Raw genomic sequence first — 26,443 nt, forward strand, 5'->3', positions numbered from 1 at the left:
ATCAAAAACTTGCCAATATTAAATGTGCCAAGTAACTAGCATTTTAAAGCATTTTCGTTGCTGCAGACAAGAAACTTCCCGATTTTCTCCGTTTTGTCAAGGTAAATTGGGCTCATTTAGAAAACAAAACTCAGTTAGCCCTGCCTTCCTTATCTCTTCTCCGCACCTGCCGCCACAGGCTACTTTCCCCTTCACTTGATGTCCGCTCAGCATCCGTGACAGGCCAACATGCGGAACAATTCCTACACGAAGGTTCAGTAATGTACCGCAGACTGTGCTATCTGACCTCAGTCTGTTCCTCTTCGTCCTCGTGCACAGTGAGGGTGGCGCTGTCGTCGTCGTCGAGAGAAAGGAAGAAACAGTCGGTCCTGAGGGAGTACCGGAGACTCCCGTGGTGGTGATTGCTCCTGCGCCCGCTCCTCCTCCGGCCTCCCAGCTCCCTGCAGCGCCGCCGCAGCAGCAGCACCGCGTGCGCAAGCAGGCCACCCGTTTCGCCCACCGCCACGACATTCGGCGGCAGCTGCAAGCGGGAGACATGGTACTGCGCTAGCACTTAGCCTTGCAGAGCTCCTAAACAACTCTCCTTGGTACCTCCCTGTGCTTCATTCAATCACCGGCCATTTTTCGCCGCTTCCTTAGCGTCTTTCGCGTCTATTCCGTCGTTTGCCGATTGCGAGGAGTGAAGGCGTGACCAGATTAGCCTATGTTAGGTGTCAGGACTCTCACTTCATAACTGGAATCGTTGGTTATGTGAAGCACCACCGTATATAGTGTGAGATTTATTGCATGAAAGGATCGGTCCCTTCACTCTTGGTTATAACCCCATGCAGAGGGACAGTCAGGAATTTAATTGATGTGTTGTGAGGCTACCAGAGAACCAACAGGAGAGCAAGTGTCTGACTACTGGAAGTATGCGACGTAACGATCTCGGATCTAATCCTCAGCTGAAGAAATGTTGCCATAAGTTCAGTGAGTTTCGGCCTGGCGGGTTCACTCTCTGCATAAACCGCATGGGGCTGCTATCCCCCTATGTTGCTGCTATGGTCCTTAATATGGTACGTGTCACTGTTCCGTAAACGTCCATAAGATGTGAGAGCTACAGCACTGCTGTGATCAGTAGGTGATGGTACTAAGACATGACATGCGAGAGGCACAGTGGAACTTCTTGACAGCGAAGGGCCCCTACGTGTAATACATGAAAGTTAGAACAGAAGAAGACGTGCTCTTTCTTGAAAGCCAGCTTTCGAAGGGCTGAGCCTAAGATTCAGCAAGTCTACGCTGTCGTTCACAGCACCGCGTCCTGCGTTTCAGGGTCTTCCGCGCGTTGTCGAGGCAGGCATGGACCCTCGACCTTACCTCGACGTGTCCAGCACCGCCCCAGGCTTCACGTGGGTGTTGTCTTCGCTGGCCGGTGCCTTCGTCACCGTATCCATCCTCATCGGTGTCGTTGGCTTCTTCGTGCTCAACATGCGTGCGTACTGTCTTGTTGTCCTCTTATTGATATCTTGCTTTGAACATTTATATTATGTTTGGTATTTGCAGAATACATGCGTTATATTCAGGCTGCAGGGAGACGCCTTTAATTGTACAGTCTATATGGGATGTGTACCTGTTACCTTTTGAGAATGTAGAGTTCCATGCTGGTCTGTTCACCACCAATGCCAAGACAGGGGCAGGAGCCCCGTGAAGCTACTATGCCTGTAGCATTTTGTTCCTATCCTTGGTATCTTCTTTCTTTCTTCAGCTTGTAGGAGAAGGATGGTACTAAATAAAAACTTGATTTGATTTAATTTGATCTGATATTCAAATTCTCCAAATAATACATATTCTGAGCGCTGATTTAATAGCTGCTGCCACTGAATACTATTACAACACAGCATGAAAACTTCGGCTGCTTTATTTATGGGTGTACACTTTTGCTAAAGCAGGCTGTAGTTTGTTCCGCAAATCTGGTGTCCCTCATAGCCTTAGTCGGCTTGGGATATGAAACCAACATAAACCGCAAATCTGGTGAATTTTTGTTTTGGGCTTGTGAGAGACTGGAACTACTTTCACTAGAAACCAATGACGCATTTTCCTCCTTTCCTTACCTTTTTAGCCACTGATGACCACCACCTCGAAACCGTCGGTAAGTTTGTGACGATCGATCGCGAAAGATAAGCTACTTTTACTTTCGTAACTATGGACAACAACAGCTGATCGTGTGTTTCTGTGCATTTACCCACTGCCCAGGTGGAGCGGACCGAGATCACACACAGCCATACGGTACGTTTGAGGAGACGGGCAGTCATACGGGCTTGTAAGGATGCAATCTAAGGTTTGACGACGTCTCGTCTGGTCGGGTAGTAGGCTCATACTGAAAGAAAAAGGAGCGCCGACCAAAAGGTTGTTGTTAAAGTGTTATACATTTCGTCTTCCGCACGGAAGCCTTGTTAACATGGGCCTCGACTCGCGTTTGTGACGCCATCAAATGTACACGCACATATTCTCATCTCCATTCTCACCACATCGTCACCAGTTACGACCCTCCTCTTCCCCTTCCCCGGCGCAGAGTAGCAGGCCAGAGATCCACCTTTCCGGCCGGCCTCTTCGCCCTTCTTTTCATTAAACTTGTCCCGTCTTCTCTTCTTAACATCTGAATTGCTTCATAAAAAGTGCAGTTCCCCAAAATTCTTCCATGCAATTTGTAGTTCTCCGCGCTGTGCAAACTATGCAAATACCAGACGCAAGAGGCATTCCAATAAATGCCGTGGAAGCAATTGCAGCCCACCATACCGCACTGCTTCCAGCACGTGTTCGCGGACATGTGGCCTTGGCACCAAAACTTGCTGCCTCCGCAGTGACCACTGCGTGCGCTCAGCTGCCCTGGTCAACAGCGGCAGATACCGTGAAGGATACCCTCACAATACCCGTGCATTCATCTCTATCCTCGTCATATTTCCGTTCCAAGTTGCTGCTTGAAACTGCCCTATTTCGTTATGCGGACTCATTCCACGATCCCTACTTAATAATTCTTACTTTCTATAGTCAGATAATCCGGCGTCGGCTTTGTAGTTGTGAACGACAAATCACCTGCATGGCTCTGACATGTGGTCCCCAGAGAGCAACCTAGGAGGCAGTTGGGTCACCTAGGTCACGTGACATTGCGGCGTCATCACAACCTTCCCATCGAATAGCCATGGCAGGTGGCAGTTAATGATTGGTCGCTCGGGAAGAGTAACGTGGGCCTCAAAAGGCCCACCGCTGGGAGCATCGCAGAGCAGTTGCGCATCGCTTAACCGCTGCACCACTGCGCCAGTAGGGGTATGAGGACTCTCAGGGATCTACGAATATAAAGTAGAGAACGACCTTCTGAATATACGGGATTTAATTGAACTATTACGCTATCGCGTCATACCCTTATGGCGGAGCTTATGTGCACCCTCCAATAATTCCCTTCGTATTACGGCTGCTGTTCCAACGTCGCAGATTCCAGCTGGATGGGCGCCAACGCGGTCGTTCCCGGTATGAGCGGCGGTCGGACCGCGGTGGTGTGCTACTGGAACTCGTCCAGCCTTCTGAGGGCCGCGCCCAAGGACTACGACCTAAGCAAGCTGTGCGTCCACTGTTGCACACACCTCGTCTACATGGGCGCGCGCGTGGACCCTAACGGACTCCGGCTGCAGTTCCAGGAGGACGACACCGGTGAGCAAGCGCATTTTCTGCGCCTGCAAGGAATAGCGACGCTTTGGTTCAATGCGAAAAACTACGAAGTGAGGAGGAGCAATAAAACTGCGGAGCTCCTTGGACACACGAAACTATTCTTGACACCGGCCAAGTAGCTCTTGTCTTAACGAGTATCAGTACTGGCTGCTTTACTTAGGTAACTTTATGTTCCGTGAACTCTACACTGTAAACAAGAATACGACTCTACGAGAGTAGAAAGAAAGTAGGCTGTCCTGTAGCGAGTTCTCTTTTATAAAAAGGTGTGCACTAGAGGACAACTTACTCCCTTTTTACACCTTTCTGTTTAAAGTGCATGAAGGATGAACTCCTACCATAATCGCTGATTCTGCAGACCATAGAGTCAGATTTCACTCTATAGTATTCTCATGACAAAACTATGTATATTTCTTAGCAGCGCCAGCTTGTAAAGGACCGGAGCTCGCCACGTTCAAAAGCACTGCGAGTTGAGACTGTAAAGTGTGCATTCTTAATTCAGTACAGGTTTATTTTCCGGCAGTAACTGGATAATTTCCTCGGTAAGCATGAAATCGGTGCTTTGAAGCACAGGTGTAGCACTGTCTGTGAAGGGTTACGGAGTATCACTGGAATCGGTCTAGAACCGGTCATGCCATATCACACCACAAAGCACTTCCGCCGCCGACTTCGCTGTAGCGCGTAACGAGCCAGAGACGCACCACTCATGATGAGCGCTGACGAGCCCACGACACAGGCCCTTAAGCTTGGTTAATACAAGGGGGGGGGGTACTGCGCGCAAAAATACAAGGACAAGAAGATAACACAACAAGCGCAGTCTCGCGACTGCGCGAGACTGCGCTTGTTGTGTTATCTTCTTGTCCTTGTCTTTTTGTGCGCAGTACCCCCCCTTGTATTTACCATGATTGACCGACTAGCCCAACAACGTACGCTCTTGCCCTTAAGCTTACTGCTTCCAGTCAAACTGAACTCCCACACTGAGCCCCAAACTGGGGCTACGCAATCAACATTTCAGTCACTTCCGAGGAGATAGAATCGCTGTGCTACATGCTGCCACTGGCAACCAAATCTTCACAGTGATGGTATAGGCTTCGAAGTCCCGCATGGCGCCCTTCCACTCGCGGCACGCCGGTTCCTTTCATGTGCGGACGAAAAGTTTCGCAATGTTCGCGTCAGGTTCGGCGCCATGTTCTGTTCCATGCTCGCCTGAGTTTGTCGAGAAGAGGAGCTAAAACCATTCACGCTAAAAATAGAGATGTGCTTACACGTATAGAAAACTTGACAGGTGGTGCGCTGCTCCGCAGGGCTCAAGTCCGTGCGCGACATGGACGCGCTGAAGACGAGCCACCCGCAGCTTAAGCTGGTGCTGTCTGTGCGGCTCGTGGGCTCCGGCCCGCAGAACCTGACCGAAGGCACTGAAGCGGCCTCGAGGCGCGCCCAGCTTGCCGACAGCGTGGCCCGCTGGCTGGGAGAGTTCAACTTCGATGGCGTCGAGCTGGACTGGGACAGGCTGCCCGCGGACCTCAACCCCGTCTACGTCGACCTAGTCAGGGTACGCTCCACGAGTGAGCCTAATTAACATCAACATACACATGAGCCATAGTAAAGGAAAGGAAATAGGCTCGCTACTCCAGCATCACCGATATTAAATCATCTCTAAATTTAAGCGCACTTGAAAAGCGAAGACTTGTCACCCTGATAAGTCACTTTCACGGGCTTTATCACAGTCCTTCGCCCTTCACAGAATTTCATATCAAACCAGCACATCGCATTTTTCCCCGATTAGACCACTGCTTTAAAGTGCAACCCAAGATCGCTCACACCAAACTTATGCGCAATTCGCCATTGTTCCTTGCCGTTTACCATTGGAATAAGCTGCCTGCAGAAATCGTTTCCGAAAAAAATTACGACGCATTTGTTTGCAAACTGAAGTGCTTACTCAAAGCTTAGTTATTATTATTACACTCTTTCTAGGATTGAGTTTTGTCTCCTGCATTATGGTCTATGTGTGTGAGTGTTATCAAGCCTTTCATTGACCCAGTTATGTTCACTCTTTACTGGAGCGCGTTTGTTTATGCTTTTCACATTTCCAGGTTTCAAATTTTACTTTGTTATGTACTTACTACATTGACTATGGGTTTCTCAACCCCCCTATGTAATGCCTGTAAAGGGCCTTTAGGGTATGTGAATAAAAAAATTTAAAAAAAGCCAGTGCGGCTGCGCTCAGGTGGGTGTTGATGAGTGGTTGCGGCAACGCCCACCAGTACACGCCACTCCCTGGCGCACGAGTCAAGTTCGCCGTAAAGTTCGCCGTAGTTCGTCATAGTACCGGTGGGCGTCACTTTGCGCTCGCCAGGGTTTCGAAAGGGGCGTGCGATGGGCAAAACTGTTTGAACAGCAGCGCCTAGAGTACTTCGTCTTTCAAAACTTTAGAAATTGACATAGCTGCACTAACAGCCAGCTACAAAGCTCTAATTACAACCAGGCGTTTAACTGTAATAGTTAAAAAGTTAACTTCACAGATTTACCAACTTACATATAGTCGGATACAACTCAAGAACGAAGTGGCTCATCCCCCTCAAAGAGCCTCTTCCAGCCAACGGCGTCGACAGGTTCTCATGAGCCTGCTAGCGCGACAATGCAGAGAGTGGGCAATGAAACGGCATAGTCCCCTCCTCCCATGGTGGGAGATAGTGGCCTCCCTACATTGGCATGCTAGCAGCAGGCTCATGAGAATCTGCCGACGCCATTGGCTGGACAGCCGGGGGTCCTTTGACGAGGAAAAGCCGCTTCGTTCTTGAATTGACTATAGTTCATATGATTCAGCTGTTTTCTGGTATCTGCCAACACTCATACTGCTATGCCGCAAGAAGGCCTATTTTTAAAAATTAGTGGCGGGCTTCCCTCAAAACATCCAGCAGACACCCTCCATTTCAACAGACTGGGAGTGTAGTGCACATGCAAGCCGTTGATATTTTTTTGTTCTGAACCTTTGGTGAGTCCTTGTACCGCATTTCCCCGTTCATAACTTACACTGTAGTTAGTTGGGCGGATGAGATTAAGAAGTTTGCGGGAATACGATGGCCGCAACTGGCGAAGGACAGGCTAATTGGAGAGACATGGGAGAGGCCTTTACCCTGCAGTGGGCGTAGTCAGGCTGATGATGATGTACTGGTCGCGTTACCCTATAAACTGATGGTTTTGTAGAAAAACAAATTTAGCAGATTAGTAAGCGATTAGGTAAGCGATGAAACTGCAGCTTACCTCCCTTATTATTAAATTTGATTGGTAACATACTGACGATTTTATTGTTCCCGGACTCCCTGGTACTGCTTAGGCGTTTTAAATAGCCAAAGCGAACGTCACTACTGCAATTCCCACATCGTCATGTTGGCAACTGCGTATCTTCGCTGTGTTGTAGGAAACACGCAAAAAGATCTTCAAGATACCGCAAGAAAACCACGACGTGAACCGTTTAAACTTTGAGCTCATCTCAGGCACCATACGGACGTACATAAAACAAATCTGCACACGATTCCATCAGCAAACACAGGTGGCACCGACAAACGAGGAAACGGAAAGTCATGACTTACACGGTGGAAAGCGTGCTAAATGGTGTTGATTGTTAAAAGAACACTGTTCAAAAAGTTCACGAAGAACGTAATCGAAATGGTTGTCTGGAGTGATCTCCTTTTAATAATTTCTTTTTTTTTGCACAGGACCCGTCACCTGCGAGAACTAAGCGCGTAACAATTCCCTTTCTCTATATGCTAAGCGCCCATTTCGTTTGTGCAGGCGATGCGTATAGCAACGAAGAAGATCCGCCTGCTGACGCTTGTCAGTATTCACATGAAGTGGGGACCTTCATACAATGTGGAAGCCCTGCATAGGTATGCTGCAACCTAACCTAACCTAACCTAACCTAACCTAACCTAACCTAACCTAACCTAACCTAACCTAACCGAACGTATGCTGCAAATGCACTAGCACCATCTTGTTTCGTTGAAGCTGCTTATGGGTCTAGCATCTGCCGCCTGTTCCACTATCTTAATCGTAAGTTAACGCAATGGTAGTGCACTGGCCCTTCCACAGTCCTGTCACTATTAAGTCTCCTTTCTACCACCCCCCCCCCCCCCCCTCACTGCAGTTCTCTCCAGGCATACCTAACTGGCTTCTTCTCGTGAAGAGAGTCAGGTCGGCCAGGTGGTGGCAGGCAAAGCGCATTTCGAACACTTGATTTGGGCTCTGAATATGTTGCACTGCTACTGATAATGGTAGATAATATGGTATGGTGTGCTGGGGTATGGTATCGTTAGGTATGGTACGGTACGGTGTATGACATATGGTATGGTATGGTATGGTATGGTATGGTATGGTATGGTATGGTATGGTATGGTATGGTATGGTATGGTATGGTATGGTATGGTAAGTTGGCCTATACAGTCGGTGTGGAAATCATGAGTTTGAGCGGAGTCGCAGGAAAATTTTTGAATTCTATTCTCCCTTCCATATGCTCTTTTTTTGCTGTCGGTCAAGCGTGAACATGCCCAAAAGAGCCCGAGAAAAATCTTTACCGAGAACAATAATGGAATGCAGCAGTCCTGAGTGCCCCTTTAGCTTTTTCGTGAGAGTTTTTCTGTACTCTTTTTCTTGAGATACAAAGTTTGACAGTGACCTACATTTTTACCTGTATGAGTCTATCATACATAGTTATCACTTCCTCGTACCAAAGAGGAGGTAAAGCCTGTCCGTTTTTTTTATTTTTTTTTTTGTTGTCTTGGCTTCGCTATATCATTTGTAAGCACCCCGGTGCACGAAATGTGTTCTGCTATTGTACAGGTTTTGGAAACGCAGAAATCACGAAAGTGTCTATAATTGCTCTTGCTTGGCAGTGTATGCATGCTGCCAAGAGCTCTGAAAGGTGTGCTCTGCACTTAATTCTCTGCATTATCTGCATAGCAGACCTCTCATTCTTAGGCCACGCCTCCAACAAGCCAGGAAAGTGAGTTTTATCGTGGCTACCGCGTTCCGAAGACTAGAGATATCTATGCGTGAATGAGGGGAATATATAAAAGGTTTCTTTATAAGCCTATGCTCTCTGCTTAATTTAAGCAGAGGAATTTTTTTTTCCAAAAAGCCCTCAGAGAGAGCAGTGCTCAAACTAATGGCAAGATATGATTTCATTACGAGGACTTAGCTTCGGAATTAAAGCGCTCACAATGAAGAGGTCAGGGCATAACGAGAGGAGTTTAATGCGCGGATTCACTCTCTTGTGTCTTTAACAGACGCTGTCACGGTCAGGTGACGCGAGAGGCCAGGTTAAAGTAACATGCGCCTGCTCGTTGCCATTGCCTTGGTCAGCGGCAAACTTAAACGAGGGCTATCGGTCTCCCCGGGTGCGGTATTTTTAGTATTATTTTTTTTTGCCGGGAAATCCGTATAGGATACTAACATTTTCGCCGAATTCGTAAAGTAAATAGTGCAGATACTACTACCTCTCCAAATGTTACCCGAAAATTGACCCCTGTCTTTGGTGTATTGCGTGTCGGTGCAGTACTGTTAAGCTGCCTACTGAACGTCGACGTTCCTCTCTTCGTTGTAGCATGAGCGACCTGCTGATCGTTCACACGTACTCCAAGGAAGATACTCCCAAGACAGCCGTCCCACCAATCATCTTCAAGGAAGACCTGGTAGGCGGCTTTCTGTTGTCTGCTCCCACTGAGGCTTTCTATGAGGAGTCGTCAGTGGCTACAGCGCAAGCAGCACCAAGAATGTCTTACCGAGTTGCGGTGCAAACGATTGAGAGTGATAGGGACGAAGCAGCCGTCGCCCTCGGCTCGGCGGTCGTGGTTGTTGCGACACGCGAGTCTTCTTTCAGTCTTTCGTCTCACATTCCTCTCAACTCTCTTCTGTCTGCGTGCGCACTCTAAACGGAAAGTAAAGAGGGTGTAAGCTCTCCTCTAGCCCACTCCCTTTGCAGGGCAGGGTTGTCCAAGCCCTGAGGTAGATTTCCATCACTAAAAATACGGAATACTTGAAGGCCCGTTCACACTTGCGAGTCGCAGAGGTCGCGCGACCGTTTTGGTCGAAAAGCGACAGTCGCAAACGGTCGCCCTGGTCGAAAAGCGACAGTCGCGGGCCAGTCGCTCGCTGCTCGATTTTTCAGCCTCGCGACTGCTAGTCGCAAACCGCTGAACCAATCAGCGAGCGAGCCAAGCTTCCGGCAACGACACCGCTCGCGGGCGCGCCGGGCGACGGCCTGCGCTGCTCAGCTGACTGCCTCGTTGCAAGCCTAGCCGGTTTTATATCGATGCCGCAGCTAAGGGCGCTTCGGATCCCGGCCAGCGCTAATAATTAAGATGCTGCTTTCGTCATCGCTTTGTTGTGGACCTCGTACCATAAAAATATCAAAGCATGCTCGACTTCAGCAGCGGGGCTAGCAGACAACAGTCGAGCCGCATTGAGCAGCAGCAGCAAAGCGGCTATAAAAAATTTGCTTGTGTCGCAGCCATCACTTCTACCAGCAACTCGGCATTGGCCAGCGATCTTCAAGAATGATTCATTTTTTACATTCCTCTACCCAAGGGCTTGGTATGAACGCGAACAAGCAATATTGGTGCATTTTTCTGACGCCGGCCACCAGCATACTGTCATCATGAGGCTTGTACGACCGCGGTGCACATCAAAACCGTCACGACATCCTCATCTTCGCTCGGGTCGTTGTAGTACATTGCTCATACCAGTTTAGAGGACCGGGCGCGAGTGCAGGAGGCGCGGCCACAGCAGACGAAACTCTCGAAAGCGCCCGAACAACGTCATTCCCGAGAGTTTTCAAACGAGAATCTAACGAGAAGGCGACCCGCTGGTCGCGCTTGCAAGTGTGAACAACGGTGTTGTCGAGCTGCTGCCTGGTCTCAAGCGACTGCTGGTCGCGTGCCCTTTGCGACTCGCAAGTGTGAATGAGCCCTAAGGTTGGCGACGGAAGCGGATTCCCTTTTTCAAAACATGCAAATTCTATGAGTTGCGCAGATTTTAACCAAAATTTCAACCTCTTCTCTTTGATAACCTCAAGACCTCTGGTGCCGTGTTTAAAAGCTGCCTCCCATTGCCAACTGCATCAAGTTACTATGGTTAGCAGAGGGACTGTATCACATTTGCCTACAGTAAGCATTCCGTACATTTAGGGATCGAAATCTACTCCGAAACTTGGGCAGAATAGCTTGCCCTCAAAAGGGTGCGCGCTAGAACACAGCTTACTCTCTTTTTTACTCCCATATGGACGTACTCGTGTTTAGAGTGTGGCAGAGATAGTGGCCCAGTTGGAGCCAGTCGACAGGCAACCGATATAGGCAGGTATAGGCAGAAGAGCACCTTTCGCTGAATAAATGTTCAAGACTGAAAGCTGTCTCAGGCTCAGCGCGAAGTGCTCGGCTGCCCATAAAGCCCAATGCTCCTGCTGTGACCATATGAAGAAAAAAAAAAAGAGCACGGGCCTGTAGACTGGCTCCAACGAGGCCACTAGTACAGCTACAATACTGTTGTTGAGTGACCGGCAAGAAATCGAAGCAGCCATTGCACAACACGGTCTAAGGGTCACAGGCGTCTCTGGGAGTCCACTGTCCGCCCATCCAATGTCAGAATCACTACAGAAGGAAGACAGGATAGGTGCGAACAATGGCATATGGAAATGAACGTTTCGAAAACGAAACTTGTAGCATTTACGACGGCTAGAGTCACTGAACCCATCTTTTATTCTATCGGTAACATGGCCATTGAAAAAGTTCCTGCAATCAAATACCTAGGTGTCTACATTTCTTCTGATTTAACATGGCACAAACACATTGAATATATAACCACTAAAGCATACAAAACCCTGGGTTTCATTACACTCTTAGGAAAAAGGGGCTAACAGGGGTCGAGAGGTTAGTCTTTTTGGGGACTAACTGACCTGCCACTGGCAATCGTCCTTTTCGGGACTAAGTGCAAAGGGTGTAACTGTTGGTCCCCTGGAAAGGGTGCAACAGTTAGCCCCCGCGAGCAGACATTTGATGAAAAAATGCAAACGACGCGTGATTTCCAGCGTAATTTAGAGCGGGATAGTTTCCGACAAACTTTGCACATACAACAACGATAAAGGAAACAGAAATAAACATACATGAAAACACCGGGATTCGAACCGACAACCTTTGGATTATGAGCCGAGCGCGGATATGACTAGGCCACCACAGCGGACGGTCCACGGTAGAAAATAAAAGCCTTGTATGCGAAACACACACACTGTCTGTCTAGCGCTCAAACTGTTATCCAACACACTGCTGTTTACAGCACAGTGTGGTGATTTTGGTGTCATATGCTTTTGAAACAACCTGCGGTAAGCTTTAATGCGCACGCACAACGGTCTGAATCGCGTTTTGGCCAAAGAAAGATGGTTGGTTGGTTTATGGGGTTTAACGTCTCAAAGCGACTAAGGCTATGAGAGACGCCGTAGTGGAGGGCTCCGGAAATTTCGACCACCTGGGGTTCTTTTACGTGCACTGAAGTGCTGAACTGTGTATACATTACGGCCGGTACTTCACAACCACAACAGTTGTTTTCTTTTTGTTTCTTTTTTTTGCGTATAAGGTGGTCTTATTCCTTGCAATTGGCAGCTGCACATTACAGCCTGTTGAAAACAAATGTAGAAGGCGATGGTTCACTTCGTTTTTTGTTACCGGCGGACGCGGTGACAGGGAATTGACTGCTTCCACTCACCGATTCGCTAAGTGTCGCCGATACTTACACAGCATCACATAAGCTCGTAAATAACGGCAACGGCATGAAACTACGTGTACTTGCTCAACCCTAACCTTTATAACTCACGTTTGGCACGTATTGAAGCTCGTAGTAATTGTTTATGCACTTGTACAGCTGCCAGCCGTTTCGGTGGCACGAAGCCTTTTTCTCACGCAGAAGGGTATCCGCTTCGTCACAGGCAGCGGCAGTGCTCTCACTGGCCTTAGACCTCGCCCTGCGCTTAAAAAATCGAGTACTATTGCAGTCAGGGTCTTCTCGCGCGATTTTCGCGTGCCGCTATGCTGCGATTCGCCCCCCGATAGTCTCTTTCTCGGCAGTTAGTCCGTTGAGTTTACGCACGGCGCACATTTTTGGCAAGGAGTGTGTCGTGTGCAAATTTAGGGAGTAAAGAGCCCTTTTTAGGACTAAAGTTGTCTTTACTCCCCTCTGAGCCGGTTTTTTTCTTAGAGTGTAGGCGTAGCTTGTACTTTGCAAATCAGGCGACCAAACTTTTAGCATACACAACTTTAGTCAGATCACAACTAGAATATGCCGCTTTCATCTGGAATCCACATCAAGCTTATCTTGCGGATAAACTGGAATCACTTCAAAATAAGGCTGCTAGGTTTATCACAAGGAAATACGCGCGCTACTCCAGCATCACAGATATTAAATCATCTCTAAATTTAAACTCTCTTGGAAAGCGAAGACTTGTCACCCTGCTATGTCACTTTCACAAGATCTATCACAATCACTCGCCATTCACAGATTCTCATATCAAACCAGCACATCGCATTTTCCCCCGATTAGACCACTGCTTCAAAGTGCAACCCAAGATAGCTCACACTGAACTTATGCGTCATTCGCCATTGTTCCTTGCCATCTATCACTGGAATAAACTACCTGCAGAAATCGTTTCCGAAAACAATCACCACGCATTTTTTAACAAACTGAAGAGCTTACTCTTTGCTGGCCCTTAATGGAATATTATCAGAAGTGTATTCTTTTTTAGATTGTCTTGAACAATGTGGTCCACGTGTGTGCGTGTTTTCAAATACTTTATTTATCCTGTTGTCTTCCCTATTTATCTGAGCACATGTTTGTTTATGCTTTGTGATATTTTTCACTGTGTTATGTAATACGATTGCTTTATTGTTTTTCTTTAACTCCCTATGTAATGCCTGTAAAGGGCCTTTAGGGTATGTGAATAAAAAAACTGTTCTCTGTTCGCACTGTTACCTTCCAAGCTACATTTCCCTTCACAGCTTACTTCAATACCTTAAAGACCCTCGTCAGAGGGTAAGTTTTCCCGGGATACGGTGGCCGCACTTGGCAAAGGAGAGAGTTAATTGCAAAGACACGGGAGAGGTCTTTGCCCTGCAGTGAGCGTATTCAGGCTGCTGCTGGTGATGTTAATGATGACCTCCCACGCCCAAGAAAAAAAAATCTGATAGTCCTCAGGCCGGATTTCTGGTTTAACAGATTATAAATGACTTATAGGATAGGGTGACCCTCTCGGATACGCTATAGGGGAATAGCGGGGCGGCGATGCGCCCTGTTCTAAAGTCCGTATTAATTCGTTAACATTAGGAGGGTCTGTGCAAGCGGAAATGACGACCGCCGTCTGTCAGTAGTCACGGGTAGGTGGCCCATCTTCCACGCATACCCAGAAATTCTGGGCGAGCGCATTTTTCAACCGGAAATTGTTTATGAATGCAATTTTTTCATATATACTAAGATTCCACTTGTGGGAATCTGGCTTTCCGCCGTCGCCTTTGCGCGGCTAGCCGGCCTCCCGCGTTGTTTCTCCTCTTTCCCTTGCCCCCGCCTCAGGCGGTGGAGAGGCGGCTGGGTGACTAATCACTGTCATTTAGCCACAGCTCCGCCCCGGCTCCCCAAGGGCCTTTGCCATTGGCGCCTTTTGGCGGGAATTCGGGACCCCGCTTTGGGCGGCCGCGCGCCGCGCGACCGTCCGAGCGGGGCCCAGAGAGAGATCCCTCCGAGACAGCGTAAGGTGCGTACGTTACTGTTTGTCCGTGCCGGCCTTTGCCGTTCGGACCAGTGCTTACTCGAGCTCGCCCGCACGTGTCCTCTGACCTGCAGCGGCTCGAGCCTGTCCAGCGGGGTCCAGCGACCTCTGACAGGCGTACCTTGCGTTGAATGCCCACTCTCTCTCGCAACCGGCCCAACGGTCGACACGAGAGAGAGATCACAGCACTGCCGCGGGGACATTCTCCTGCAGCGGCGTGCTAGCGGTGCGCATTTGCTCGAGTCGCTTCGTGCGCGCAGCGGAGCCTTGCTCCTCGCGCGCCCCCGGGACGGGGTGACGATTGAGTGTGTGTACTGCTGAAGGACGACGTGAATAAACGTCTCCTTTGTGAGATTGGAGGCCTATTTCTTTGCAGCGAATCGCTCTCCTCCCAGCGGAGGTTGAGTGCGCTGCATCGGTGTCCCAGTGTGTGTGTGGTGACGGCTGATCGGGGCCCTTGGCTCGCGCGAAGCTCGAACCCGCGGTGGGTGGTGGCCTGTGTCCACTTAGAAACTCACAACTGGCGCCCAACGTGATAAGTCATTGGTGCTTACGCCTTTGATGACACATTAGCCGAGCAGGTCGCCTTGCCGATCACGCTTGCGCACCATGTCTACCCCCAGCGGGGCACTCGGTAGCTACATGTCGGCTCCCTACGGAGTTGTAGCGTCGTTTGATCCGCTGGCTGCTGTTCCTTCGAATAGCCAGACACCGTGGTTGGCCGCGGCCCCTGTTGGGGTTTACGGCGACACAACCCAAAATGTCGACCACGCGGCTCCCGTTGGAGCTGTATCGGAAGCACCCTGCGGTGCATCCGCTGGTCACATGCCTCAGCTGTGCACGCTTTGCGCCCAGTGCGAAAGCAGTTCGTGTCACACTGCCGCAACCGGCAGTTTCGAACAGCAGCAGCCGTGCCCCGCGAGCAGTCAATTCTGCTCTGGGAACGGCGAGGCGCTGGCCCGGGTCCCTGCGGAAACCGCGCCGCTCATCGAACTAGGAGCCTTGCCTCCCTCGTTCGTGCAGCCCGCCCAAGCCTCCACTGAGGCCGGGGCGCAGGCGCTGCTAGCCAGTGCTGCCCAGATGATCCAGTCGCTGTCAGGGGCTGTTGGGACGCTTTTGGCCACGCCGAAGTTGTCTCACCCCGCGGTCAAGTTGCCCATGCCAACATACCGCGGGTATGATGACCTACTCAGTGCCCGGGATTTCCTTGAGTCCCTCACCCATTATCAGAGAACTATGGGTCTCACTGAGCAGGTGGTGCTTGCACACATCATCCCCGCAGCGCTGACTGACACGGCAGCTCGGTGGCATCGGCTTTCCGGCCACCGGGCAGCGACTCTCGAGGAGTTCCGTGCAGCATTCCTGCGCGAATTCCTGCCCGCTGACTACGAGCGTAGGATGCGGCGAGAGCTGGAGCTCCGTACTCAGGCTCCGGATGAGTCGCTGCAAGAGTATGTTCGTGCGATGGAAGACCTTTTCTCAATCGCCGAGCCCAGAGCCTCGAACGAGGAGCGTGTCGAAAGGACGATCAGGCAGGCACATCCGACCTTTTCGGCTTACCTGCGCGGCGGCCGATTCCGAGATTTGGAGGAGCTGGCCGCCGAGGCAAAGCGCATTCAAGGCGACATTCTCGCCGCGCGCGCCTATCGTCCGCCACCGCCGGCAAGCGAGGCCCTTGAGCCACGTTGTGCATGGAGAGGGGCCTTGCCCTTACCCAACCGGCGACCACCCGCACAACCTGCCTTTGCAGCTGTTAGCGGGCAAAACGAGGCATGGGAGTTGAGCGACAGAGCTCTCGATCCCTACTCGTACGGGAGACGGGCAGCCTGCGCTGCACCGTTTTCTGAAGCGCGTGCTGAGGGGCGCCAAGCGCTCCAACGCACAGCGGAGGGGGAAACCCGACTCGGCCGACCCTTTGGTCGTGCAGCGGGCGGACCCAGGCAGGGAGAGGCGCCATTGTCCCGCGACCAAGCTCGCGGCGGTGTGCGCTGCTTCCGCTGCCAAGAGAGGGGCCACTTAGCAAGAGAATGCACCGTAGCCAGGCCTCCTGCGAGGCAGGGAAACGGCGGCGGGGGTCGGTCGTAAAGGGACCACCGGCCCAATCTCTGCTAATTCCCTCTGCGTACAGAGCAAGCTGCCTTGCTAATGCGCACGCGCCGTTTATTCCGGTCACCATTGCTGGCCGCGAATTTTCGGCGTTACTGGATACGGGAGCCAGCGCTTCCTTGTTCGGTGAAGAGGTGTTGTCCCACTTGCAAAAGCACTCTGTGCGCTTGCGGGACTGCCGTACGGCATTCAACCTTGCGAAAGGCGTAGCCCATTCGGCTGGCGCCGCGAGGCTGGCTGTCAGGTGGGGAGAGCGGACGAGACGCACGCGTTTCATCCATCTCCCAGGGCTCAGTGTGCCCATGATTCTCGGACGGGACTTTCTCCTGAAAACCGGGATCGTGGTGGACATTGCGAATGGCGGCTGTCGCGACGGACCATTTTCCCAGCTTAAGCCGTTCATTAGCCCACCGGCGTCAGTATCTGCCTGCGCAGTGAAGGCGTTCGGAGAGTGCCACGCTCAGCGGACAGGGCCACGCCCTTGTGTCGAGCGTTCCGTCGTTCAGCCTCCCCATTGGGACCGAGCGGCGCGGCACGACCAGGCACCACATCCGCTGGCCGCCAGTGCGGTAACATTGGATGACACACAGAAGGCTCGTTTGACAGCGCTATTGCGTCAGTACGATGAGCTCTTCACGGATCAACCTGGCTGTACCACGTTAGTGAGCCACAAGATCCACACTGGAGACGCGCTTCCTTTGAAGTGCAACCCTAGACCCGTCAGCCTTGCGAAAAGGCAGGTGATTGATGGGTTGCTGGATGAGATGCTGTCGGCGGACATTATCCGCCGCTCGTCCAGCGCCTGGGCGTCTCCGGTGGTGTTGGTGCCTAAGAAAGATGGCAGCCACCGTTTGTGTGTGGATTATCGCCGTCTAAATGCGCTGACTCGCAAGGATGCCTATCCGCTCCCGACGATCAGCTCAATCGTAGGAAACCTGGGCAGCGCGCGGTACTTTTCCACGCTAGATGCCTCCAAAGGTTACCTACAGGTCCAGATGGCTGACACTGACCGGTCTAAGACCGCGTTCACGTGTCACAGAGGGCTGTTTGAGTTCACTCGTATGCCCTTTGGTCTCTGCAATGGTCCTGCGACTTTTCAGAGGCTCATGGACCGCGTCCTGGGGGAAGCGAAATGGTCCCACGCCATGTGCTACCTGGACGATATCGTGATTTATTCACGAACCTTCGATGAGCACTTAGGCCACATTGCCGACGTGCTCGAGAGGGTACGGGCTGCTGGGATGACTTTGAATCCTGCGAAAGCCCAAATAGCGCGGACCCGGGTTCAGTTACTAGGGTTCACGCTGGGCGAGGGCTCCATTGAGCCTGATGCGGAGAAACTTCGAGCCATACTCGAATTTCCCGCGCCCAAGGACGTACGCGGCCTCCGCCGCTTTCTGGGAATGGCCAATTTTTATCGGTCGTTCATCCCGTCCTGTGCCCGCGTGCAGGCACCCTTGACCAAGCTCTTGGGAAAGACTGCAGCGTGGCGATGGGGGCCCGAGCAAGAGCGATCCTTTCGCCTCCTGTCTAGTGCCATTGCCGAGACAGCGCAGCTCAGGCTACCCGACCTGACCAGACAGTTCGTAGTCCAGACTGACGCGAGCGATCTGGGTTTAGGAGCAGTTCTCCTACAGGAATTCGATGGCGTGCTGCAACCGCTGGCCTTTGCCAGCCGCTCCTTGCTGCCCTCGGAGAGGAATTATTCCGTGACCGAGAAGGAGTGCCTCGCCATCGTGTTTGCACTGCGCAAATTTGACGTCTACCTTGATGGAACGCAATTCGTGGTGCAGACAGACCACAGTGCGCTCAGTTGGCTGATGCGGCTCCGCGAGCCTGCGGGTCGGCTGGCGCGCTGGGCTCTCCTGATACAGCATTACGACTTTTCGGTGCAGTATCGAAAGGGGAGCACAAACGTGGTAGCTGACGCGCTATCCCGTGCCCCACTCGCCAGCGGCGCTTTGACGCCTGTAGGCGGAGGGGGCGAAACAGCGGACGAGCCGCCGGGCGGCAAGGAGGGGGAGCCCGGAAACGGGTTAACCCATTCCGCAAACCAGGCAAGCAGCGCTTCGCAAAGAGGACGAGAGGCGAAGCTCTTCGTGAGCGCCTCGGAGTTGCCGACGCGAACGGAAATTTTGGCTGCAAACCTGAGTGGGGACGAGACCACGCTCCCCTCTGGGATGACTGGAATCGTTTTCAGCCGTAAAGAGCTACTGAAAGCCCAGCAAAATGACCCCTTTTGTCGCGAGGTGAGCGACGGTCTCAGGGAGACGGAGCGCCGTGACGCTACTTGTATTGTAGCGGGCGCAGGGGGGCAGAAGCCAGCGTGTGTCGCGGCGAACCCCGGGGAGTCATATTTGCTGGACCATGACGGGCTCGTGCTGAAGTACATAGCCACCGATGACGAGTCCATCGACCCGTTCTAGGTGGTTATCCCCAAAAGTCTAAGAGGCGCACTTTTGCGATTCTCTCATGACGAACCACTGGCCGGTCATCTGAGTGGCTCCAAAGTTTTTGCAAAACTGAGTCATTCGGTGACGTGGCCCGGCATGAAGCGTGACATTTTCCGCTATTGCCGTTCCTGCCATGTCTGTCAAGCGGTGAAGTCACGGGGCGGCAAGCCGCCTGGAATGATGAAACCGATTGACAGTATGCGTCCGTGGCAGATGGCCACCTGCGATTTGATGGGGCCTTTCCCCAGGAGCAAGCAGGGGTTCATTGACCTGAAGGCCTACGCGTCACGGTCTGACGAGCTTGCGCCGGTACCCATTGGTATCAAAGGCAAGCGCAAAAGCACAACTGGTGCTGCGGAACGCAAGCGTACGGAGCACCGGTACAATCTGAGGCGACGGTCACCGGTGTGATTGATGCCGGACGGCGGACTTTTCCGCAACCGAAGGCACGCAGCCTCAGCTAGCTGGCGAGCTTTCTCGTCAGGCCCTACCCAGGTGAAGCACGGTGTGTTATTTTTTTTTTGTTATTTGTTTTTGCAGCATGCTCAGTTCCAGCCTTGTGTGTTTATCAGTTTATTTATTTTTTTTGTTTGAGTCAGTTTCTAGCCACTTTCGTTTCCCCGCTTGTACGTCTGTTTTCGTTCTAACGTACCCAGATGTACATAGGCAAACTTCAGCCCGCTCGTGCTTGCTCTTATCTTCTAGAAGGAATAGATTGGATTAGGTGTCGTTTGTACAGCGCGCCTTTTCTCATTTCCGGCCCGACTGTGGGTGGTTGGCTCGTTAAGGAGCCGTGTGTCGCGGTGCGAGTTTTGTGCGGCCCGTATGGAGGGGAAGTTGGAGGGGCGTTTGGGGCGATGGGGGGGGCGGAAAGTGCACCCTTTGACTCTCGCCGCGGCGCCTATGGACGCTTCTGATGGGGGGGTCGTTGTCGCCGACCAGCGTCCGCGCACGTGCCGGTGTATGCGTGTTTGCGGCTGTGGCTGTGTGCGCGCGTAACCATGAGCCAAGGCGACGCCTGTGAGTTGTGCCGTTGTGTCCTTCTGCGTGAGCGCGAGGATGAGAAGGACCCCTCGCTGTGGACAAGGTTACACATCTGGACGCCGCCGAACGTCCTCGCCCGTTTCAGCCGGCGTGAAAGGGGTGCACTAACTTTCTTGTGCCCGAACGTGATGTCGTGTCCAAGGGCGCGAGGTCAGTGCTCTGCCACGGCCCCGTCGTCATCAACGCACCCTACATCAACGGAAAGAAGACCGCCATCAGTCGTCGGCCCTCCCAACCCGTTCAACTTGAAGTCTGCGAGCGGTGAGTCGCCGACAGGCCCACTGGGCCGTGCCATCGAACTTTGAGGCTGACATCCACCTGTCACATAGCTGTACAGTTTTATTCACATCTTCTTGTGTACCGTGTATATAATCTGCAAGCTGTTTTGATTTACTGAAGCGTATGCCAGTGTTTGTTTGTTTGCCTTGTTTTTCCTTTGTTTTTTTTACATTGTTGTGGCTGGAACTGAAGTGTATCTAGTTTTTTTTTGTGTATTCATTTCTTTATTTTGGAACTGAAGTGTAGCTAGTTTTTTTGTGTATTCATTTCTTTAGTTTTGGAACTGAAGTGTAGCTAATTTTTTTTGTGTATTGATTTTTCTTTATTTGGCCGCGTGCTTTGCCGATGGGTAGGAGGGCATTTAAGGAGAGGGGGATGTGGGAATCTGGCTTTCCGCCGTCGCCTTTGCGCGGCTAGCCGGCCTCCCGCGTTGTTTCTCCTCTTTCCCTTGCCCCCGCCTCAGGCGGTGGAGAGGCGGCTGGGTGACTAATCACTGTCATTTAGCCACAGCTCCGCCCCGGCTCCCCAAGGGCCTTTGCCATTGGCGCCTTTTGGCGGGAATTCGGGACCCCGCTTTGGGCGGCCGCGCGCCGCGCGACCGTCCGAGCGGGGCCCAGAGAGAGATCCCTCCGAGACAGCGTAAGGTGCGTACGTTACTGTTTGTCCGTGCCGGCCTTTGCCGTTCGGACCAGTGCTTACTCGAGCTCGCCCGCACGTGTCCTCTGACCTGCAGCGGCTCGAGCCTGTCCAGCGGGGTCCAGCGACCTCTGACAGGCGTACCTTGCGTTGAATGCCCACTCTCTCTCGCAACCGGCCCAACGGTCGACACGAGAGAGAGATCACAGCACTGCCGCGGGGACATTCTCCTGCAGCGGCGTGCTAGCGGTGCGCATTACTCGAGTCGCTTCGTGCGCGCAGCGGAGCCTTGCTCCTCGCGCGCCCCGGGACGGGGTGACGATTGAGTGTGTGTGTACTGCTGAAGGACGGCGTGAATAAACGTCTCCTTTGTGAACTTGGAGGCCTATTTCTTTGCGGCGAATCGCTCTCCTCCCAGCGGAGGTTGAGTGCGCTGCATCGGTGTCCCAGTGGTGTGTGGTGACGGCTGATCGGGGCCCTTGGCTCGCGCGAAGCTCGAACCCGCGGTGGGTGGTGGCCTGTGTCCACGTAGGAACCCACACACTCTAACAATCAATATAATCACAGAACTCCCTTCAGCAGACTTGCATTTTTGCTATGTACTTTTTTACTATCGTCAAAATCGTTCCTCATTGGTTTTCTATGGCAGTCTTAACTACTCGATGCGAGCGATGAACCATATTTTAAAAAAAAATTATTTTGCTCCGCATCAGAAGAATGGATCATCCCTTTCAATATTTCTATAACAGAACGTTACAGAATCCCACAGTTGCCTCAGAATTAAAATTGATGTCAAAGAATCCTGGACTTGTCCTACCTATAAGAACTTTGTGTACTACTTGGGGTATAACGAACGAATGCCACCTCGGTTACAACATACTTTCCTGTCTGGACCTCGGATATAACGAAATTTATCGTGTAAACGTCGGATATAACGAATGTTTGTCTGCTAACGCATTTAAACGATCCACGGAGGATCGCCTAAGAGTTTTTTGTTCAGGCTGGGATGTTTTCCTAAATTCATAGCGCCGTCGTTGCAATAGTGGCCTTGCTCAATGACGTCCCTACTCCTCAATCATATGGGCAATTCCTGGGCTGAGAATAAATCCGTGTGTGCCGCGTTCAAGACTTACTGCCAATAGTAATCTACGATCTGCAGCGCATGTGATTCAAGACAATGGTTCATGAACCTGGACGCGGGCTCTCTCGGGGAGGGAGGGGTGTACACCTCTTCATTGTTGTCTTCAGAACTGAAAGTTTGTCTTTTTATAACTCATTTCTCGAGAGAAACAGTAGCGTGTGTTGGCCACTTGTGTCGAGCCGTCAAGAGGAAAGTCACTACAGCGCCGCTGAATGCACAGTGTCATGCCCACTCAGCAGGTGTTCATGACTCCACTCATGCACTGATCCAACGCAGCAGTCATCAAATTCTTTTTTTTTTGCCACACCAAGCGTTTTCAACGTGGCGGCTCGCATTTGTCCGAGGCAACGCGTCGACCGCATGTATGACGCGCAGGTGGAGGCGTGCGAGGCGTTCCTGGGCGAGCTACGCTCGAGGCAGCGCGTGGCCCTGGCGCTGCCGCTGTTCGGCTACGCCTACAGGCTACGCAACGGCGGGCGCTACGAGCTACGAGCCGCCGTCCGTGGACCCGCACCCCCGGGACCGTTCACCGACGAGCGGGGGCTGCTCGCTTATTTCGAGGTGCCTATAATGTCGCGTCTTTTCTACGCAGCCGCACATCCTGGTCGTCACCGTGGGCACTAATCGCGTCGTCGCATGTTTCACAATATCTCCGCCAACGGCACTTATCATCGTTAGATATACAGCTGAACCTCATTATAACGAAGTTGAAGGGGACCCGGCACTTACTTCGCAATAGCCGTAGCTTCGTTATAGCCCGTGTTGACCGACCTTCCAAGGGAAATTGTCATTGTTTCGTTATATCGACTATTTCATTGTAAACCCTTTCGTTATAACGAGGTTCGACTGCGTGTAACTTTCTAAAATGGCCACAGAGGATCTATAGCCGAGTGTGTTATAGCTACGTCGTTTCGCCCAGTGTATTCGGCTAGGATGTGCCCCCCCCCCCCCCCCCCCCCCCCCCCCCATGGTAGGTTTTTTTGCACTTTCAATTCCAGGACTCATCTCAGTTACTAACGTTGCCATGCTTGCTTAGCCATATTTTCGGTACGGTTGGAGTTACCCTAGTTAGCGTGCTTACCGTACGGAGCAGTGCTAAACACTGTATTACCAGGTGCAACCGTAATAAATTTGCTACCGTCTCACGCACTCCCAACGCTTGTGCACAATGTCCTTACACACAAGATGCCCACTGACCACGGGCGGTGGACGTGTACGCAGATCTGCCTCGAATTCAGCTCAGACCTATGGGTGTCGCTGTATGACAAGGAGGCCGACTGCAAGATCGCCGTCAACCGGGACAAAGGACAGTGGATTGGCTACGACAACAAGGCTACCATTCTCAACAAGGTTGGTGCGCGCGTCCTAGCTCGCAGTAACGTTTCTGATTTGCGAAAAGTCGCGCTCGATATGCTGCTTGCCTGTGAAACATATCCGTGAAGCCCGCGTTCAAAATCAGGGAGGCACATACATCCGCACATGCCGGCGAGGTGGCTTGCACTGACACCACAGGTAGTGGCTGCCATGTTTGAGACCACGTGTGTATATAGCGAAAACCTTTTCTTGTCCGCTAGTGGCCACCTGCATTCCGTAAGCTATGACCCGTGCCCTATCTTGTTATTGCAGCATCAAAAGTTCCGCGACGCAGAGTTAGGCCCGTAAATCTTTCGCGGACGTATTCTCGAACTGGAGCTGGATGCGGAATTGTCCTCCCCCTCACCCACTTATGTGGTAGGCCTAAACTGAATACAGAAATATTAAATTGTCATGCTGTCTGCCACATGAGTGCATTGCTGACACGTTGATGCCACATCACATAGCTGCAGGCGGCAGTAACTGTGCGTGCAGGGTTCACGGCTTGTAGGTAGGTTTCGGCAGTATATGAAGTTTAAGGTCCCAAAGCTGTCTGTACATAGGGGTATGCGGGACACCGTAGTGGAGGGCAGATAAATTTACACCTCCTGGGGTTCTTTAACGTGCCCCTAAATCGCACAGCACACGGTTTACAGCGAGAGCTGTCGGCACGAAGCCCCCCGAAACAACTGGCGTCGTGCGCCGTCCGCACCGTTCAGCACTACGGAAGTTACGAATGAGAGACACACCCCCTTCAGCGCTCGGCGCGGCTGGCGAGCAGCACTATGAAAGTTTGCGGGGAAGGAGAAACAGCGCGGCAGGAACACGGAAGCTAGGCGCGAGGAGGAGAGGCTCGTAACCGCTACACGGGCGTGAAACGGAGAGGACACAATCTGCAACCACTTCGGCGACCGCAAGGGTGTGCTGTTCGTAGCGGATGAACCGGTGGTAATGTGAGATGAGGTAACCGCACGGTTCCAGCAACAACGCAGTCAAGCAACGTTGGGGGTGTAATACACACTTGATGACAAATGAAGTCATGCACACGTTAACATATGTAGCTACATTTTAACGTTTGCAAGACTTGTGCACCTAATCACGATAAGATGCGACAATGCGACAGCATAAGAACCTTGTTGTGAGCTGGCATGCACACCTGCCAAACGTAGCAGGCCGCAGCTGGCTCTTCCGTGTTCCAGCCTTGGCAGGTGACAAGGTTCTTCCCATAGCCACCACGCGGTCTCTCTCTCCTCTCCCCTAGAAGAGAGGGGATTTTCCTTTCTGCACTCAGCCCTCTGCCAACAGTGAAAGGTCGCAGCTGGCTCTTCCGTGTTCTTGGCAGGTGGCTCTCGCACCTGCCAAGGTGCCTCTTTTTTACCTTGCTGGTGGCAAAGTGTGGCACCACCATTGGGTGCGGGGACATGGGGCTCTTGTGCTGTCGCATAAAAGTGCTTAAAGAAGCGGTAGCTAAACTCTTCGCGTGCGCAGTAAAACATCGCGAAGCACCACATGCGCGAAACGCGGCTAACAGCTGTCATTGCGTTCAGCGTTTTTCGCCTTCATTTAAATGCGGCCAACATGGCCGGGACTCAATACCGCCACCTTGAGCTGAGCAACCGGACGCTAAAGCGACTGAGCCGTCGCGGCGAGTACGGCTTCCGGGTTTGTGGTTCATTTCTTTTGAATTGGCGTTAAGCCTGGCAAAGCGTTACTCGTCCGGGCTCCCTCTCTTTTTCTTTATGTTGATTTTTTTAGAGGAACTTGTCTACGCCTTCTAGACAATGGTCGACGAATACCGTGCAGGTGCTGTTCGCCAAGCGAATGCGTATGGGTGGCATCGCCGTGGTGACCGTCGACATGGACGACTACAACGGCGATTGCGGCCAGCGCAATGTCCTGCTGGGACAGCTGCACAACGCGCTCAACGAACTGGACCGGCCCATCAAGAGGCTATCGGTGAACCTCAGCCTGCCCGAGCCAGCGTCACCGTCCACGCCCGCCGCGTCCCGGAGGACTGCTGCTACGGCGAGCACCTAGGCGACTCCGGTTAGGCCTAAAGGGCACGTGACAATCGCTGGGCTCAGCGACCGGGAGAAACGTTCCTTCTGCGCAAGGAATCGTTTGACTGCGTAGGGCCTCGCTTACTTTTTGGGGCCAGATTTAATAAATGCCGCGTGGATGCAAAATATACGTTTTACATTGAAGCCAAGATGCATATCGGTCTATGTAGTATGCTGGCATGTTTGAATGTATCAAGAGACGTTTCACGCAGCGAAAGCTGTGTGAGCAGATGGACAAAGCGATTTTGCGCCCCGCACATTACAATAGTTTTCTTCACTGACGGCAGACAAGAAAGGTCTGCTTGAGAAATCTGGACTGACAGCGGATGGAGGAAGGTTATTGGCCACTGCCTTTTTATGCACCTAAGCAAGACAGTGGGTTGTGAGGCAGGCTGTATTGGTGCGCTCCAGACTGTTTTTGATCACGTGCAGTTTTTATTGCGAAAGCAATATTGCTAGCACTTTTCTACCGTCGGTGGAGGTCGTTCCTTCGCTCCGGCGCACGACCACGTGACAGCGTGACGTCACGACCAGAGGAGAGCAGGGGCCCCCCTCTTCGGCCGTAGTCGTTCCTTCGCTCGGCGCGGCAGCTACCACGTGACGGCCTCCTCGGCCCGCCGTTTGAGATGTGACGGCATCGGGTTCATTACTGAAATTAATCAATTTAATTAAGTAATGAATAGTCGAATTAATTATTAATTTAATTACCCCAATCTGTTAATCGAATTGCTTAGTTTAAATTATTCGTTTAATTAGTTCTATTACTCAATCTACATTATTCAATTAATTTAATTAACTCAATTAAATTAATTAACTTAATTAATTTTACTTCATGCCTAGGAAGAATCTATGAGTAGTGCGGAGCGATATA

At 51.7% G+C, this 26,443-nt stretch overlaps 2 protein-coding genes across 2 annotated transcripts; both read left to right on the forward strand.

The window, feature by feature from the left end:
* Positions 1-2,134: 2,134 nt before the first annotated feature.
* On the forward strand, positions 2,135-25,715 carry LOC149365616 (endochitinase-like). Its single transcript, XM_089587362.1, has 8 exons — positions 2,135-2,265; positions 3,469-3,684; positions 5,004-5,251; positions 7,495-7,589; positions 9,302-9,389; positions 22,535-22,720; positions 23,381-23,509; positions 25,316-25,715. Exons 2-8 carry the CDS (start codon positions 3,480-3,482, stop codon positions 25,547-25,549), a joined length of 1,185 nt encoding a protein of 394 aa, XP_089443488.1. The 5' UTR covers positions 2,135-2,265; positions 3,469-3,479; the 3' UTR covers positions 25,550-25,715.
* Positions 11,381-13,451, forward strand: LOC149365617 (uncharacterized protein B0403.1-like). Its single transcript, XM_089573542.1, has 2 exons — positions 11,381-11,583; positions 12,944-13,451. The coding sequence occupies exons 1-2, from the start codon at positions 11,381-11,383 to the stop codon at positions 13,449-13,451; spliced, it is 711 nt and encodes a 236-aa protein (XP_089429668.1).
* Positions 25,716-26,443: the final 728 nt, after the last annotated feature.

Source organism: Amblyomma mixtum, chromosome 1 (genome assembly GCF_055824585.1).
Source record: "Amblyomma mixtum isolate Tamu chromosome 1, ASM5582458v1, whole genome shotgun sequence".
Taxonomy (NCBI): domain Eukaryota; kingdom Metazoa; phylum Arthropoda; class Arachnida; order Ixodida; family Ixodidae; genus Amblyomma; species Amblyomma mixtum.